The sequence below is a fragment of the Eleutherodactylus coqui genome, chromosome 8 (genome assembly GCF_035609145.1).
Source record: "Eleutherodactylus coqui strain aEleCoq1 chromosome 8, aEleCoq1.hap1, whole genome shotgun sequence".
NCBI classification, from domain to species: domain Eukaryota; kingdom Metazoa; phylum Chordata; class Amphibia; order Anura; family Eleutherodactylidae; genus Eleutherodactylus; species Eleutherodactylus coqui.
Window position 1 is genome coordinate 60662964 of NC_089844.1, and position 19402 is coordinate 60682365.

Sequence of the window (19402 nt, forward strand, 5' to 3'; positions counted from 1 at the left end):
TAAGTAACTGCCTTTACCGAGCGTGCTCGCTCATCTCTAGTTGAGACCTTGCAGCGGCTAATCACTAGGGTATTGTCAACCTTACGGATTTCACCAATGTAGCCAATGTTGGCCAGAAAAACACAACATTGCTGCAACAGTGTGAACTTTGACTGGCGGGGAACCAGGAAAAAATTGGCCTCAAAAGTGTAACGGTCATTTAACTTTTTTTTTTTTTTTTTCAATGTCCAAAATAGGCGATTCTGAGCATTTTTGCAATATCTTTCATTAGCCTATTCTGTATATTTTTCCCTAAAAACTCCTATTTTGCTGTGCACCTGGCTGAAGACTCTGCTAAAGAAATCTGTATTTCCCTAACGGCTTAGCAGAAGAGGGTGCTTCAGCTGTGTCTGCACTGTTCTCTATATTGGATCTGCAAACACAGCCGTTTCCATTATTAATGCAATTAATGGTATTAATAAATCTTTGTTTTAGATTTTATTAATTTTTAACCCTTTGTCCTCCCTGACTTGTCTACCCACACTGCTGTTATTCCTCTCTGTCTGTCCTGGCAGCTCTGTCCCCAGTAACTGTTTCCAGAGATGTGCTGTGAAGGAGACGCCATTCTATGCTACAGACGGCTTCTCCCCTTCACAGCGCCTACTGCTTCTGCTGGATCCGATGCACTGCCTGCTAGAAATCATGGATTTTATCCAATTGTAAATTAAATGTAGATTTTGAAGACATTAGTTTCATTTTTTTACTGTATCAACATAACCTGTACAATTCATACCTCCATAGGACTAATAAAATCATTTGTCCCACTGTTGTACACGTAGATCATTGCATCATAGAGTCTGTGCTCCCAACACATTTGAACAATCTAAAAAATACAATTAAAAGTGGTTTCAGGTGAAATAAAAAGTAAAATAAAAAGGAAGTCAACATAACGAATGACATTATTTTAGGTTGCTGAAAGCAAACATTTGCTCCCACATAGTGTCACGGATATTTGTAGAGGCAATACAATAAAGCTCTTGGCTCCTGAAGCAGCATGCTGGATTATCTAGTCATTAACTATGGAGGACATAATTTTATTGTGCAAAAGTTTTAGGCAGGTGTGGAAAAAATGCTGTAAGGTAAGAATATTTTCAAAAACAGTAGCCGTCTGATTGGCTCAAATGTATTCAGCAGCAGGACAACGACCCAAAACATACAGCAAATGTCATCAAGAACTATCTTCAGCCTAAAGAAGAATAGGTGGTCCTGGAAGTTATAATATGACTCCCACAGAACCCTGATCTTTATATCATCGAGTCTGTCCTGAATTACATGAAGCGACACAAGGATTTCGGCAAGGCTAAATCTACAAAAAGATCTGTGGTTAGTTCTCCAAGATGTTTGGAACAACCTGCCAGCTTCCTTCAAAAACTGTGTGCAATGTAGACACTATAAAATGTTCACATTCCGTGTCACTGGACTAATTATTTACTGTTTTGCTCATCCCTCCCTTATATATATCTAAGTGCTATTAATTACAATGTCTGCGCCCTCTCATCCTGTCTCTGGTATTCATCTAGTGCAAATTAAGTTTATCCATATCTGTACCCTCTCATGTAATCATGTGTATATGTTTTAATATAAAAACATCTCTAGATTTGTTCCATTATGCCCAAAGTAGAACCCTAAGGCCCAATGTCCACGTGTGGATTTTATTTATAAAATCCACGCATGGCTCCCGAACGGGAGATCCATGCGTCTTGCTGACCATGAGGATGCATTAGCATCCGTAGGGCAGCTAAAAGCATGCAGATGGGATTACTTCCCAGCGTGCGGGTCGCACGCATGGGAAGAAATCGTTGCATGCTCCATTTTCCTGCAAGTCTCCTGTACGGACTGTTCCTGTGGCTTCCATTGATGCCCATGGAAGCCGTTTGTATCCGCGGCACAGCTGCAGCTGTTTTTGTGCAGTGCCGCAGATATGCGGGAGAGCAGGAGATTTTTTTTTTTTAAAAGCTGTGTACGGCACATCTGTTGGCCAGAGGAAAGAAGATCCGGCCTGCACTGAGCCCCGCAGCGTCCGGAGAGGGTAAGAAAATGTATTTTCCCTCTCCATGGCCGCGGGCACGCACGGATACCACTGGTGGACATGAGGCCTTAGTAGGTTGGAAAGCTCGCAATAACATTGTGGATTTTGTTAGCCATTAAAAGGTATCCTAGCTACAAGATTACTTGGTTTCTCTTGCTGGGAACAATCACACTTAACATAAGATAGAAATACACTTAACATGATACCTGCTGTATATCAAGACTTGTGATGTCCATATGTATTATACAGGCCTCTACATTCTCCATTAAGCTTCGATCTTGAAAGTGGAGGAGGAGGTCCTTCATTACTTGAGTGGTAAGACCGGGAAGCTGGTCACGCAGAAGATATGGCTCTAAACACTCCAAGAAGACTCCTTTGGCCACACAGTTCTCACTCAGTTTGTCATACATTTGACTGAAGAGGATATCTCTATGGGGAAATCACAAAACAGAGTTATAATTCACAGGCAAAGAAAGGCACAATAAAAAATAAAAAAAATAAAAAAAAGCAATAGGAGCTATTGTATGCATGGAGTCTATTGGATTTTCAAAGAAAATGTGCGAGGGTGTCCTGTGGCTGACGCTTCATAATATCCTTGTTGTAAATTTGTGTTAAAAAAAAAAAGTTGGTGATAGTCACAGGATTGCCGGGGACTTTTCCCTCATAAGGAATAAATAATTGGGAGTGATGTTGTAAGCTTGATTATGCCAAATTTACTGTTGCTGTATGCATCAAGCTATATTGGCACTTTTGCACTTTGGGACCATGCTGTCAAAAAGAGTTACCACCCCTAGATTGAGGGAGACATAACATGCATAAGTGAGTATTAGTCACTTGAATGAGCTGTGTTGCTGTTTCCTAACCAGAGAGTGGAGAGGAGCGCTGCTGTGAGGGAAAACATCTGAAGGGGCAGCACTAGATCAGCGTTATGGTCCTTTAATTCTAAGGATCATCTGAGAACCTAGAGGTTGGACAGATCCGAAAGTGAATGCATATCCTATAACGTTCTTGGATCAAAATATTAATAATAATCTTTATTTATATAGCGCCAACATATTCCGCAGCGCTTACAATACAGGGGAAATAACACAAGACAACAGTTACATGAAGTAATCAGTTGATGGCAACAGTCAGGGTGAGGGTCCTGCTCCGACGAGCTTACATACTACACATAACGGGGTGATATAGGAGGTAAAGGGGCTGGAGATGTGCGCGGTATGGCGAGGTGGAAAGTGAGGGATGCTATACACACAGACAATGGTCAGGCCGTACACTGGCGGAATCGGGATGACTGCAGGTGCCGGTTGATTACGGCTAGCAGGGATTGCAGTCTGTGGGACAGGGAGCATGTTATCAGGCGGAGTACAGAGGGGTTTGGTTTAGGGGATATGGTATGCCTCCCTGAAGAAGTGCGTTTTTAGAGCAAGCCTGAAGTTTGGTGTGTCAGTGATTGCCCGGATATTATTTGGTAGCGCGTTCCAGGGGACAGGTGCTGTTCTGGAGAAGTCTTGGAGGCAGAAATGAGAGGTTCGAATTAAAGAGGCACTCTGATTTCATTAGCAGAGCAGAGGGCACGAGCTGGGTGGTGAATTGAGAGGAGGGAAGCAATGTAGGGTGGGGCGGTGCTGTGGAGCGCTTTGTGGATGAGGGTAGCGAGTTTAAATTGTATTCTGTATTTGACGGGCAGCCAGTGCAGTGATGGGCACAGAATACACCTTTAATGGTCCAATATATACCTACGGCACCCTAATATGGAATCATGGGAGCTCTACGTCCACAGGACTTACATGATACCCAAGTCAAATTCCTGGAAGTGTGTTCTGCATTTCTGTCACATCCGTATTTATACAGTCCATAATGCAGATCAAAAAGGGTTTTTCGAGATTTTCTCAATCTAGCCAGAGAGCAAACCAGTACTCCCCGTTTAAATGTCCTGCCACTACAGTGCTGAAGGGCCTTTCCTGGAAGCTCCTGCAGCAGTCAAGTGCCATTCATCATTCATGAGACCGCTGGAGGCAACCACTGGCCTCAACAGACATGTGTGCATGAACAGCACATGATTGCTGAGGCTGACAGTGATTGGCTCCACAGGTCACATGAACAAGTAATGGCATATGACCACTGTAGGAACTTCCAGAATCAGAGTAGGGGTGCTAGAGTGGCAAGACCTTTAAAAGCTACAGCCTATTCCTTTATTTTCTGAGTGTATATCTGTTCTCTAGCCAAATTTTGAAACTCTCTGGAAAAAAAAAATCCTTTTCACATGCACATATTGGAAATACAAAAGCATAGGCTACTTTTATCCCTTTTCTGGCCATGTACTATCCGCTGAGGTCTATGGAGAGGGGACAAAGTACAGATTTTATATTTTTCATATGACTCAACAATTTAATTATAAAAGAAAAAAAAAAATCTGATTTAAAATCACTTAGGGCCCAATTAGACACAACGATTATCAGCGACTTTTGAGCGATAATCGTTGTGTTATTTACGTTGCAAGATGATCAATGATGAGCAATCACCTTGCGCTCCGGAGAATGCAAAGGACAAGCAGGGGACTGCTTGTTCTCTGCATCCGGCTGTTCCCCGCTGGGAGCGCCCGGTTGTCATGCAGCCATGTGCTCTGAGCGGAGGATGCAGAAGACAAGCAGAGTGTCCCCGCTTGTCTTCTGCATCCAGCTGTTCTCTGCATGGAGCGCCCGGCTGTTATACAGCCGAACGCTCCGTGCGGGGTATGGAGAACACCGCTGGACCGTTCTGTTCTTCATACCCTAAGCCTGTCATCAGGGAGCAGGATACAGCTGAAACAATAGTATCAGCTGTATCCCACTGTGAATCCCTGATAAGGCGATGAGCAACGACTTAACAAAAACTGCACAATGTCAGTGCAGTTAGACAACGATTATCGCTCAAAAGACGGCTTTGAGCGATTTTTGAGCGATAATCGTTATGTCTAAATGGCCCTTTACTTCTCATGAATACGCATCCATTTAGAAAACCATAATGTGTGAATTGATACTCTAGATTCTGTAATTATGGACCTATTGGGTGTCTGCCTTTTGCTTACAAATGTATATACTCATGTAACTCCGGACATGGTTCCGATTGCAGCTTTAAACCTCAGCAAAAGTAACGTTTTTATGCCAGTCATCACACAATGTGCACTCTTCCCACCCGAATGAAAATACATGGCCTTCTCAATAATCATGGGTCACGTGAACGCCGCTCATGGTAAGAGCAATATTATAAACCACTTGTACACCATCTCATCCAGCTGCCCTAATTTCATCTGCTTCACCATCTGCCACTTCAAAATGTCCTGGATTCATTTGATGCTAGCAAATATTATGACCTTCCAGACTCTAATATCAGACGACTGATGAGCCGCTGCTGTAAACCTTCATAATTGAAGAGCTGCTTTTAAGCCTCCTGATTATCCCCAGTCAATGTGTCAACGTCATGCTCACATACTTTCGCATATCATTAACTGGGTCTGAATACCATTTCGGTAGGTATCTGGATAATATTCTCCTTTTACTGTGTTAATTTCTACTTCTACTAATAAAATGTATTCTACCAAAAAAATCAAGTATCTAGGAGAAGTTGTCATTTTGCTGCAAAACTCGTCCTGCAGTTCCATCTCAGGCAGATATGTAAATGATGAGAGTTGTGGTGTGATTAGATGAACGGTCTTGTCACCGGAGGCCCTAATAGTGGTTCCCCCCTTGGCCTATAGAAAGGCTTTCAGAAGCTACTTGTCTGTTGTGACCTCTTTTTTTTGTTCATATGGAGTTTGTTGATCATTAGACATGCCTGCACGACGCAATTAAAGAGACAGCGCCCAGGAAGCCGAGTTTGAGAGAGACCGCATTATTGGAATATGAGAAGCTGGATGTTTGTATCGATAAACTGACCGTCCCTGGGGCTATTCTGACCAGACTGTTAGGACTCACACAGGATGACCGGGCACAGGACGTCCTTGACAGACCACCAATAGAGAGAATCATCTGATCATCTGACAAGCATGAGTAGCTCCAACCGTTTCATTGTCCACCATCCAGAGACAGGTGGCGCCATCGTTACAGGCCCCGGTGTCTGTCAGAACCATTTCCAGGCACTTGGCTAAGGAGGACATTTAGTCTCACGGCGCCCGTTACGTGTACTGCTTTTGACACCCATCCACTGTCAACTCTGTTTGCAGTGGTATCGTGAAGGACAAAACTGTTCTGCTACAAAGTGGAACTGGGCCGTCTTCTGCGACAAATCCAAATTTTGTTTGAACACTGATGTCCGTATTCGTGTCAGCACACTGCCCCCTGCTGGTGTGATGGTCTGGGGGGGCAATTGCATACGACAGTCAGTCACCTCTAGAAGGGGCAAAAGGGATGATGACAGCTCAGCAATATGTTCAGGACATCCTTCAGCCACATGTGTTCCTCTCATGGCGGCTTCCAAGAGGCATTTTTCAGCAGGATAATGTTCAGGTGCACACAACAAGGGCTCCCACACACTGGTGAGGGCCATATTGGGTCGTAATTCATGGCCCGATACCACCCTCGCATACCTTCTGAAAACTCCTTGACGCGAGGCGTTTTCACAAGGATGCATCCTTGGGGGGTTTCCTTCATTACAGCCGCGGCAGGAGATTGCGATCTTCTCCCATTGTTTTTAATGGAGCCACTGCAGCATGTGGTAACCCCTGGACGCAAGGTGTTTTCATTTGAAAACAGCCTCACATTCCTTTGGGGGTTCCCTTCATCCTCGTTGCAGCTGTCACAACCACAGCAGGAGATCGTGATGTTCGCCACTGCTTTCAATGGGACCGGCGTTACATGCGACAGCCTCACATCCCTGCGGGGCTGCAAGAATTCCCTGCCGCAGCTGTCACAGTCAAAGCAGGGGATTGCGATCTTCTCGCACTGCTTTTAATGGGGCCAATGCTGTTGCCACCGGCCCCATTTCCAATGGGCGATATTGCAAAAAGAAAGGAGATGCTGTGATTTAATCGCAGTGCAATCATCGCAAATAAAAATGAAAACAATGAAATTCATTGGTTTCATAATCATGCATTTTTACTCACTTTCGCATCGCAAGAAAATCGTGGAATTTTCTCGCCAGTGTTAAAGAGCCCCAAGGGTGTCACAGAAATGCCTCCACAACATTGCCACTCTTCTGTGGCCTGCCCGTTCCCTGAATTGATTGCCAATAGAGCATGTATGGGACCATCTGTGACATCAACTTCAACGGCCTACGAATTTGGACGACCTAGAAGCTCAGTTTCAGCAAATGTGGACTGATTAGCCGCAGCTTACCATACGGGAGCTGTATGCCTCCATGCTCACCCACATCACATCTTGTATCCAGCCAACAGGGTTATATAGGACACTTGCCCTATGACAGGGGTGTCAAACTCATTTTCACCAAGGGCCACATCGGGCTTATGGTGACCTTCAAAGGGCCGATTGTAAGACAGTACAGTAAGGGCTCGTTCACACCAGCGTATTTGCGTACATAATATGCAGTAAATAGAAGCCATTGGTTTCAGTGATTTCATTCACATGATGTATATTGTCACACAGCATAACCTATTTTGTTGCGTACTACGCACCACGATAGCCCATTGAAGTGAATGGGCCGCGCAGGAAACCGATGTATTCACTGCATATTAGCGCACCATCTCAGTGGGCCCGTCTGCGTTCTTTTCTGCATGCCCAAATACGTAGGTATAAGCGATTTTCGATTGCGCAAATACGTAGCGCATTTGTGCGACCGAAATGCAATTACGTCCGTGTGAACGAACCCTAATAGTGACCCCTATAGTGGTCGCAGTAGTCATAGTGACCCCTATAGTGGTTGCAGTGATAAGTGACCCCTATAGTGGTTGCAGTAGTAATAGTGACCCCTATAGTGGTCGCAGTGATAAGTGACCCCTATAGTGGTTGCAGTAGTAATAGTGACCCCTATAGTGGTTGCAGTAGTAATAGTGACCCCTATAGTGGTCGCAGTAGTCATAGTGACCCCTATAGTGGTCGCAGTAGTCATAGTGACCCCTATAGTGGTCGCAGTAGTCATAGTGACCCCTATAGTGGTCGCAGTGATAAGTGACCCCTATAGTGGTCGCAGTAGTCATAGTGACCCCTATAGTGGTCGCAGTAGTAATAGTGACCCCTATAGTGGCCGCAGTAGTAATAGTGACCCCTACAGTGGTCACAGTAGTCATAGTGACTCTCATAGTGGCCCCAGTAAAAATATTGACCCCCACAGTGGCCCCAGTAGTAACAGGGTACCCCACAGTGGCCCCAGTAGTAACAGGGTACCCCACAGTGGCCCCAGTAGTAACAGGGTACCCCACAGTGGCCCCAGTAGTAACAGGGTACCCCACAGTGGCCCCAGTAGTAATAGCGACCCCCACAGTAATATTAACCTCCTCCCAGCAGCAATATAACCCCCCCAACCCAGCAGCAATATTAACCCCCACCAGCAATATTAACCCCTACCCCCCGCACCAATATTAACCCCCTCCCAGCAACAGTATTAACTCCCACCCACCCAGCAGCAATATTAACCCCCACCAGCAATATTACCACCCCACCCCCGCAGCAATATTAACCCTCTCCCAGCAGCAATATTAACCCCCCCGTCCCCTTCCCAACCCGGCAGCAATATTAACCCCCTGCCAGCAACAATATTATTCCCCCACACCCAGCAACAATATTATTCCCCCACACCCAGCAACAATATTAACCCTCCCAGCAATATTAACCCCTCCCCCCCGCAGAAATATTAACCCCCACCCAGCAGCAATATTAACCCCCACCCCCGCCAGCAATATTACCACCCCACCCCCACAGCAATATTAACCCCCAACCCCCTCCCAGCAGCAAAATACCCTCCCCCCCAACACACCAGCAATATTAACCCTCTCACCCCCGGCAGCAATCAGCAATATTAACCTCCTCCCAGCAACAACAATATTAACCCCCCACCCCCAGCAGCAATATTGACTTCCCCCTTCCCAACCCACACAACCAATCACCGTGAATCAGCCAACCCAGACAACCAATCACGTTGCTGGAATTGCTCAATAGTGCAAAAGTCTTGTGGAAAAAGTTCATATGCGCCCGGGTGCAGCACGGCACGCTTCCTCCCTGAGTCCTCTCCTGCGGAACTGAAGAACAGGGGACTGGGGAGAAGGATTCTGATGTCAGAGTGTGCGCTGGGATCAGCGCTGTCAGTGTGATTACAAGTGGGGAGCTGCGGCACCCCAGCTGGTAATCACTACAGTGGTGAGCGGCCGTCGGCATGCCGCAGGCCACATAACATGAGGCAGCGGGCCGGATTCGGCCCACGGGGCTTGTGTTTGACACATGTGCCCTATGACATCTAGCTCTCCCATTCATTTGGAGACTTTTTGTCCTAAGAAAGTTGTCAATAGCGTTATGCAGATATTAAAATATGCCTGTAGCTATTCCACTAGTATATATAAATTTGCTAGTGTTACCTTGATTAGTTATTTCTGTCTTAAACTCCCAGTCTCTTTTTCCTCTGATGCTCATGTGATCTCCATTCTGACCAGCGCAGATTTATTTGGGGTTTTGGATTTATTTTCTAGTCAGTTTCTCAGCCTGTGTGATACTATTACATGATCCTTACCAGAGAAACTACGGAGGAACACAGATACTCCTATCACAGTTACTGATGATGAGTAGAGGCTGCTGTCACACCGTTATAGGAGATCACAGTTCATCCTCCTGACTGTATACTTGTGGTCTGTAGCTATAGGAGCTAATGATAATTAAACCGCCCAAAGCATGCAAAAATGGTGTAGCCTCAGCCAATGCATCATGGGATAGATGTAAAACTGAAAGTAAAAAATCTCAGCCTCAAGATGGTGCTCGATAAGCATCAGACAGGTGGTTGCACTGCATTGAAGGGGTTGCAATACACAGAGAAGACCTCCAGAGTGTGACAGGCAATCAGTGGAGAACAATGTGTGTGTGTGTGTGTGTAGGGGGAAGAGGAATATTATTTGCACTCAAATCAGAGCAACCCCCTATAGTTTCACCCATATCACCTGCTGGGAAGATGTATACACAACGGTGATATATATGAATGGCACTGTGTGAGAACTACTTCCTGCTTTTGCTGTACATGTACAGAGCGTCAAAGTAGACCTGTTAGTCACGTTGCCATATGTAAGGACTGAATGTTCTAGGTGAAGGTCGGTTGAGTAGGCGGGTCTAAATTTTTGTATCAAATTAGCAGAAACTTGGCAAAATTATTCTTGCGTTGCAAGGCTCAAATTTTCGTAGGCTGCAAGCTCCCGCCCATCACCCGGCCATTGTATTAGCATGAAAGAATGCATTGGCAGCCCTCCAGACATTCTTTTACATTTCCACAGATATCACAAACCTGGAAAAACTCTTTGACTTACGTGCGTTGTAGAAGCAAACAATATTCTACTATGACTGGCACAGTGTCCTGGAAAGAGAGAAATGGGTTTAGAAGTCATATCCCAAAGAAAAGAAGCTACAATCCTACTGTTTGCATTGTCAAAGAACTAATGTTAATAAAAGGAAGAAACCCTTGTATAAGTTGGTAGCTAGGGAACACCTAACTCTGCCAGAGCTTTATGAATATGGAGGAAAAAACCCTCAAAGAAGATTGCCTGTGTTTCAGCAACTGCCATAGACATATGGGAAGAGAGACGTGCCCATGCGTGGCCACTAGAGATGAGCGAGTATACTCGCTAAGGCACATTACTCGAGCGAGTAGTGCCTTAGCCGAGTATCTCCCCGCTCGTCTCTAAAGATTCGGAGGTCGGCGCGGGTGACAGGTGAGTTGCGGAGGGGAGCGGGGGCGAGAGAGGGAGAGAGAGATCTTCCCTCCGTTCCTCCCCACTCTCCCCCGCCGCTCCCTGACGGCCCCCGAATCTTTAGAGACGAGCAGGGAGATACTCGGCTAAGGCACTACTCGCTCGAGTAATGTGCCTTAGCAAGTATACTCGCTCATCTCTAGTGGACACCTCTCCACCTTATATATGTAGCAGCCAAGGTCTTGTCTGCCCAATGGGGGTCAGCTCAGCTTCCTCTAATAGTTGGAAGTCCTGTCACATATGTAAGTCACAGCCTATGACTATGCCATACATGTATAAGGAATTTATCATTCACTCAGTACACTAAAGGTGACTAGGTTGTAAAGTTATAGTCTTACTTATAGCCGTTAACCCATAGTTTGTATTCACACGGGATAATCCGATTTCGGTCAGTGAAAAACTGACCATTTCCCGTGCTTTTCCATGCATTTTTGCGATTCACATCCATTTTTCACTGATCTGCACTTCCTGTACTTTTTCCCATGTGGTTCCCATGGTAACATGTTAAAAACAGATCGTATTTGCAAGCCGTTTGAGGGTGCATACTGCTGTATGAGATGTGATCTTGTTGCAGATCCTGGATGTAGATGCATGGCTAGCAACACGGAGATTCATTGGCACCATGGAAAGGAGTTTGCTGCTCACTGAGCAGGCAGTCGCTGGGGCGAAAGTAGGGGTGGATGTTAGTATCGGAATGCAAGATGGTCAGGCAACTAACTGGGTGACAGTAAGGACTCATGTCTATGTGTTTTCACAGTGTATCATGCAAGTGTTGCACGGTTGCGTGACATGGGGTGAATGGAGTCAATGAACTTTCTTTGATCCATGCACATCGGCGTGTAGACACTGTGCATCGATATGTGCGAGAAATAAACTGCAGCATGCTCTATTTCTCTGCATATGAACGCAGCATGAGTCCTATACATTTGTATGGGCTATGTATGAAATTCTGTTCATATGCAGTACATTGCGTAGGGAAGAATTTTCATACGCATCTACCACTTTGCAACAGAGTGAGGAATTAAAAAAATAAATAAATATGCGCATGTCTGTGTGATTGTGATATGCGGGCATGTTTAGTGCCATACGCGGTCTGTGCCAACTATCTGCCAGCAGAGCACATGGTTGAAAGATGGGAGACCCATAGTGTTTTACGCATACGCTCATGGGCATGAGCCCATAGAAGCATGGGTAGGGGGAAGAGATCCAGGGAGGATAGTCCTTAACTGACACACCCCAACGAGTTTGGCAAAGTTGGCAGATGAGGGGAATGCCATTACAGGGTAGGCACTGCTGCAGCACAATATGGCCTCTGACTGCCAGGGGGATATCTGCTCCTGTAAGAAGGGAACTGGAGTGCAGGGCAGACTAGATAGGTCTTGGTATTGAGAGACTCAATTATTTAGGGGAACAGAGAGCAATCTGCCACAAAGACCAGGATCATAAAAAAAAATTATTTAAAATGCAGATAAAAGGACCAAAGGTAGAGACAGAGAGTCTTATTGCTAAGGAGAATAAAAGTAACCCGAAACAGTTGTTCAATTATATAAATAGTAAAAAAGATTAACCCTTTCCAATCCTATTTGTATCCTGGTTTTCCTAGGGGGCTTACTCTTTTTCTGCTGTTATACAACGGCGCCATCTGCTGGTTAAAGCCAGTACTGCATGACGTGACTCGTTGGATAGGCTCCGACAGCAGAGAGGCTGGCAATATACAGTAAGAGAACCCCGACAGACGTCTTCCAACATCAGAGCTGTACAGCCTTAAATCATAATGTCTTTAGACGTTAGACAGTGGATTGGAAAGGGTTAATACTGAAAGTTATAACTGTGAAATTAGAAAAGTAGTAACTGTTGATTCAAACAATTCAAGACTTGTATTAAGGGGAAAAGCCAAAAGGTTGCTGCTTTCATTTTCCAAGATGCTTCTGAAGAATGAGAGGTTGTGTCTGATTGGTTGCCTAGGGTCACTACTCCATTATTTTTCTTTGCACCAGTTTTTAAACATGCTCTGGGTACTCATTACTTGTATACTCCAAGCTGGAAAGAGGAGGAATGGTGTTCTAATGAGCAGAAGTTTTAGGCTAAAACTAATATGTGGTTTTCCTGTCAATAGGACATCAAAGCTCTACCACAGAGCTGCACTGATCTTTTCATGTGATATCGCCATTCATGTGATATTTTCTCAGCCTAAGGCCTCTTCCACACGAGTGACAGCGATATCGCAGCGGTGTTCTGTGCGATTTTGCTGCATTTTCTCGCCGCAATATCATGATTTTGTGTCGCATTGAATGGCTGTGATTGGTTCATTGAGAGCTGCAGTGATTGGTTCTTGAGTACCGTGGCTCAGCCAATCAGTGCTTCCTGGAGGTGGGATTTTTTAACCCATTGACCAGGAAGTGCTGGCTGAAGACTACAGACAAGTGCCGGAGCTTCAGAAGAAGTGCGGCGGAGCGGACAGCTTATTTTAGGGAGAAACCGTAGGACTTTCTACTGTAAAAGTTGCATTGCATCACACGATAACTTCTGAAAGCAAAAATAGCACAAGACGCAGCACTATTTTTGTCATCAAAATAACAGAAACCTCAAAGGAACACAGTTATAAGTCAACAGGATTCGTTGGGAGCCATTTGGATGCATTACACAATGGATCTGACGCAGCATAATGGCTTCCATTATAAACTAAAACCATAGCGCAAATGTAATCAGAATTATACTGAAACACTAAGCATTTCCAGACTAACACCATACATTTTTGGGTTAGTAAGGGAAGTAGACTCCTTTACTGGATATACATAGAAACAAACAATTCAAAGGGCTAAGGGCATGCAGAAAGGAAAAGGCCCGTACTTGTTAAATAATTGACATCCATAACATTAACCCTTTGCAATCCAATTTTGGATTTAGGGTTTCCTAGGGGGCTTTCTCTTTCTGTCATTATACAATGGCACCATCTGCTGGCTAGAGCCAGTACTGCGGTATGTGACATGCTGGAGAGGCACCCGACAACAGAGCAGCCAGTAATATACAGTAAGAATACCCTGCCGGATGTCTTCCGATATCGGAGTTGTACAGCCTTTAATCAGAATGTCTTCAGACGTCAGACAGTGGATTGGAAAGGGTTAAATATTGACAAGTAATAAAATGAATGCATCTGAACAATAACGCCCTGTCCACACTGGGCGGAAAATCCGCAGCGTTTGGAGTAGCAGTAAAGTGCATGAGATTTTTAAAATCTCATCCACACGCTGCGGAATAAAATCTGCACAAAACGTGCAGAAATTGACAAACGGTGTGAAATTTAAATCCGCTGCATATCAATTTTAGCAATGGATACACTGCGGAATCCAAGGCCTTCTAACGAGGCGGGGGAATTCTGCACCAAAATCCACATTTAATTAATTCCACGTGAAATTCCATACCGATTGGTTCAGATTTTGATGCAGATTCTCTGCTGCAGCATGTCCGCTGCGGACATTCTGCAGCAAGTCCGTCCCATATTGACATGGCCCAGGGGCACCTTTACACAAGGCGTTTTTGTTGCAGGCTTGCCGCAAAGGAAAACTCGCAACAAACACAAATCAAATCTGCATTGGCCAAATCCGCACCAAAAAAGGTGCAGCTTTTGCAGTAGATTTGCTGCAGGTTTCAAAGGTTAAAATCCACTGTCAGAATCTGTAACATAAATTGACATGCTGAGGATTCAGAACCCGCATCGTATTTCATATGCTGAGGATTCTGTGCAGATTATTTTTACATGGGTTACATGGATGCGTTCACGCATATCTGATTTGCTGTAGATTTTGCCACGCATTACGGTGTGGATTCATGCATTCGATTGAATTTAAAGCTGAATGGGTTAAGCTGCTTCAGCTCAGCATCAAAATCCACAATAAATCAGCTACGCTAAATGCTGCAGGTCTTTCACAGCAAATTGCGTGAAGGCGCCCTTACATTTACCCTTACACTTCCTTGACATGGTAAAGAAGCAGATGGAACAACCCAAATGATCATTTTAAAGCTCTGTTCAGATTTGCGTTTGGGTTTCCATTTTCCTGCTGCATCATGGGAGCAGGAAAACGAAATCACACTAGAGAACAGATCCGTCTTAGTACAGAATAGCTCCAGACGGACCATATTGACTATAATGGGGTCTGTCTGGCTTCTGCCATGCCCTCTAGAACTTTCCCAGAAGAAATAACACAGTATACTGCACTACTTCGACCAAGATTTCGGGATGGGTCTTGCGACGGTGGCCCCAAACGGCGCTTCTCACACAGATGTGAACAGTCTAATATGTTAGCTTTGATAAGTATTGTAACTCTTCATGTATTGCTGAACCAGCATCTGATAGTAAGGTTACTTTCACATCTGCGTTGGAGGCTCCGGTTGGAGACCAGCACAAAATGTGGAAAGAATAAGATGGAAAAGCACAGCATGCTACACGGTCTCATCCAGGAAAATTTCAGCTGGCATGCTGGAAGCCAGACGGACCCTATTATAGTCAAGGGGGTCCATCTGGCGCTGCTGTGATCTGCCATGTGCTGGGTCCGGTTGTTGCAGTATTTTCGTTATTTGGCTATGAAGATGGAGCCAGATCATGGAAATAGACCTGGAAGGAGGAGGCCTCAGGCTCAAGTGTGAATGTGTCATAACACTGGTGGTAACGCTTCCACAAGGTTTACATACCTGGAAGTGCTGCTCCATAATCTGGATTTTACCCTGCTCTGGGCACTTCCTCAGGGCTTTGTCCGTGTACTGAAGCAGTATTTCAACTACCTGAGATTAGAGAAACATGAAAACCTTTTATTACATTTGTCGGACACTTCAAAAAAAAAAAAAAAGTAACTAGCTACAGAAAACTTTACAATAAAAAATAATTATACTCCTGGAGTAATGACGTGTCTGGCATTTACATGACCGCTACAGCCAATCATTGGCCTCAGCAGCGCCTTTTCTTCCGTCTAAAAGCCAGGCAGCTAAGCAGAAACTGAACGGACACCCTTATAGTCAACTGGGTCCGTTCGAGACCGTCCTGAGATGGAGCCGTTCGGCCATGGGGATTCCCCAAATGGAACCCTAGATGCAGGTGTGAAACCACCCTTGTAATGTAAAGATAAGACTCCCATGGTGTTTATTTCATGTAGTAACCTTTCAAGTTACAACAGCCTCAAGTTACAAAACGTTCAACTTACAGGGGCCCAAGTAAATCAAAGCTGAAAACTACATCCAACATGCAAGGCCAGGAGATAGACAAGCAGCGTATTTATTTAAAGGTCTTGTGCCGGATTATAAAGTTATCCATTCAATCACAGGATAGGGGAGAACTTTATAATCAGAAACAGACCATAAGTATACAGTATACAGTCAGGAGGATGAGCTGTGATCTCCTCTATTATAACTGTGTGACAGGAGCTGTGTGATCATTGCCAGTAACTGTGATACAAGTGTCTGTGCCCCTCTCTAGGCAGTTTCTGTGGAAGGGTCCATGTAATAGTCAAGTTCTCAGTCTGTGTGATGCTATTTTCAGACAGAATAACCCCAAGTAGATTTGAACTAGTGAGAATTCAGATCTCATGACCATTAAAGGAGAAAGAGGCCAAGAATGTCAGATAGAAGGGAATTACAATATACATACTAGGAGGATAGTTATATAATGAATGAAAAAAATAAAGGGGCCGTTTAACCTTTGTAAGGGCTTGTTCACATCAGCGGTGGGGCTCCAGTTTTTCTGTCCCATTCATTATAATGGGTTCTGTTTGGTCTCCGTCATGCTGAATGGCATTTTCCTGGATGAAAAAAAAACGGAGCATGCTGCGCTACTTCATCCAGGTATTTAATGGAATGCAGCAACAGAGGCTCCGAATAGAGCTCCCAGTCCGGGTGTGAACAAGGCCCAAGTGTGTTTACATTTAATATCATTCAGATTTCTTTCATTTTAAGATGTATGTAATTGCCTAGTGAGATAAGAAGTCTAGAAAACTGGTTTCCTGCCCGGAGGTCTTCCTGTTTCGCTATGACACAATCGTACCTTATCGGCGACCACACTCTTCCTTTTCTTTGGGTCTCCTGACAGACCTACAGAGAGAACAATCAGACTCATCAGGCCCTTTACAGTATGAAGATAGAATCACTACGTGTTTCTGGACAGTACTATATGTAAATAACATGGGAAAAACACTAAAAGTACAATAAAAAGCAGTGCAAAAGATTGCAACATAAACGCACAGCGTACTCGCCACTTCTAATACCCGGCTTATCTGTTAGAACCTTCCTTTTATTTCCCTGCTTACCAACAACTGCTTTGGCTTTCCCTTCGTGGAAGGACCATGCTAGAGCCAAGGCTTCATTGTAACAGTCCTGCTTCAGCAGATGGTCGACTCTCTGAAATAAAGAAGAGGAACAACTTGTAACTTTCAGAACTAGTTTAGTGGAATAGAAGAGAAATTGCCCAGAGCAAAGAAATTTCAGTTCTTAACTTTTAACCCCTTAACGATACATTCTATGCGTTTGAGAATTATATGGAGGGGTATCGGGGGTCGTTCCCGCTTCATACAACAGAGGTGCCGGCTGTTTGTTACAGCCAACACTCACCGGAAAAAGCCACAATCAGCGCTCATACTGAGCTTGACTGTTAACCCTTTAAATACCGCCAATTCTGATAGCAGCATTTAAATGCCCCGAGTGAAGTTCGGGGGTGCTGTGCAGTTGCCATGGCAGCCAAGGGGCCGTCTGAAAGCCACCAGGGCTGCCATTGCAGATTGCCTATGAAGACACGACGACAGTGATATCGGCGCGAGAAAATTGTAGCTCTGTTCTGTGCGATATTACTGCGTTTTTTCAGGGCGAATTTGTAGCGCTCTTTTGCCGAGATTTTCACGGGGCTTGACATATAAGCACTGCCCCAAAAATAAGCCCTAGCTACATTACCTAACAGGCGCTGTCCGCTCCGCTGCACTTCTCCGGTAGTTCTGCAGCACTTGTCTGTAGTTCATAAATCCCGCCTCCAGGAAGCGCCGGCTATGATTGGTTCTTGAGCGCTGTAGCTCAGCCAATCACTGCAGCGCTCGATGAACCAATCACAGCCATTCAATGCTTACTGGAGATGGGATTTTTGAACCCCCTGACCAGGAAGCAGTGGCTGAAGACTACAAACAAGTACCATGGAACTGCTGGAGGAGAAGCGCAGCGGAGCAGACAGCACCTGTTAGATAATGTATTGTTTTAGGTTTTTTTTAGGCAGCTAGGGCTTATTTTAGGAACAAACGGTAGGACTTCCTACTGTAAAAGTTGCATTGCACCGCACGAAAACCACGATTTTAGGCGATGCAACACGAAGGAAGGCTCCATAGTGAAACATGGGCTACAAAATATTGCAAATCAAGGCTGTATAGAGCATGCCGCGATTTTTTTTATAGCAATGTAGCAGCCTACAAAACATCGCTAGCGTGAAGGAACCCATTGGAAAGCATGGGCTTCACATACGTGCAATTTGTAGCACTGTCGCATTGCTACAAAATCGCGTGATTTTGTCGCCAGTGTGAAAGCGGCCTAATAGATTGCCTGTCTGATAGCGACATAATGTAATGCTATGCGATTACATCATACTGCATGAGCGATCAAACCATCCCAGGTTCTTGTGGGGATTTAAAAAAAAAAAAAAAGTAAAAATCAGTTTTAAAATTTTTTATTAATTATAAAAAAATAATACAAAGGTAATAAAAGTGAAAAAAAAACAACTTTTGCAATATTTATAATAAAATCGCAATTAAAAAAACTAATTTAGTATCGCTGCATCAATAAAAGTCCAATCTATCAAAGTAACGCATTATTTACCCTGCACGGTGAACGTCAGAAAAAAAAAAACCAACAGAATTTTTTGCTCACCCTGTCTCCAAGGTAAAATGTAATAAAAAGGAGGGGGTGTAAGCGGGGAGGTTAAGTCCTACCCTGAAAATAATCCCCAGCTGCAGAAAAAAAAAACCATCACTTTAGAAGTGCTGTCATCTCTGGCGAGTCTTCTTGCAGATCCTGGGCATCTCTTGAAAAATCCCCGCCTCCTGAAAGCACTGCCTCTGATTGGCTGAGCGCTGTGACCAATCTGCGGCAGCGCTAAGTCATTCATTGGGTCACAAAATTATAGGACATGCAGCAATTTTATTTTCACACTGTATCCCAAGCGTTAAAACATCACACATGTGAAGGGAGCCATTGGCTTCATAATTTTGTGATTTCTCGCAGCGCTGGGAAACTATGTCAATGGAAAATGAAAAATGTTATGGCTGTCAGAAGATGGCGGCAGAAAATTATTTAATTTTTTTTCCAAAGATATTTTATATTTTAAAAACAGTAACGCAAAAAAAGAAAATAATACTTCTTAATATCAAGACCCGCCTCCTAAAGATGGCGGATTTACAGTTTTTCCATTTCACTTCAATTTTTTACAAGTTTTTCACTAC

The 19402-nt window shown here is 44.4% G+C and overlaps 1 protein-coding gene across 2 annotated transcripts in view; it reads right to left on the reverse strand.

The window, feature by feature from the left end:
- VPS8 (VPS8 subunit of CORVET complex) overlaps positions 1-19402 on the reverse strand; it is a 171130-nt gene that overhangs the window by 109808 nt on the left and 41920 nt on the right. For both annotated transcript variants that reach the window (XM_066575690.1, XM_066575689.1), the window contains exons 18-23: positions 17237-17327; positions 16975-17021; positions 15633-15722; positions 10503-10549; positions 2275-2497; positions 773-862 (exon numbers count right to left, since the gene is read on the reverse strand). In XM_066575690.1, coding sequence (XP_066431787.1) covers positions 773-862; positions 2275-2497; positions 10503-10549; positions 15633-15722; positions 16975-17021; positions 17237-17327 — 588 coding nt within the window. The remainder of the gene's footprint in view (positions 1-772; positions 863-2274; positions 2498-10502; positions 10550-15632; positions 15723-16974; positions 17022-17236; positions 17328-19402) is intronic.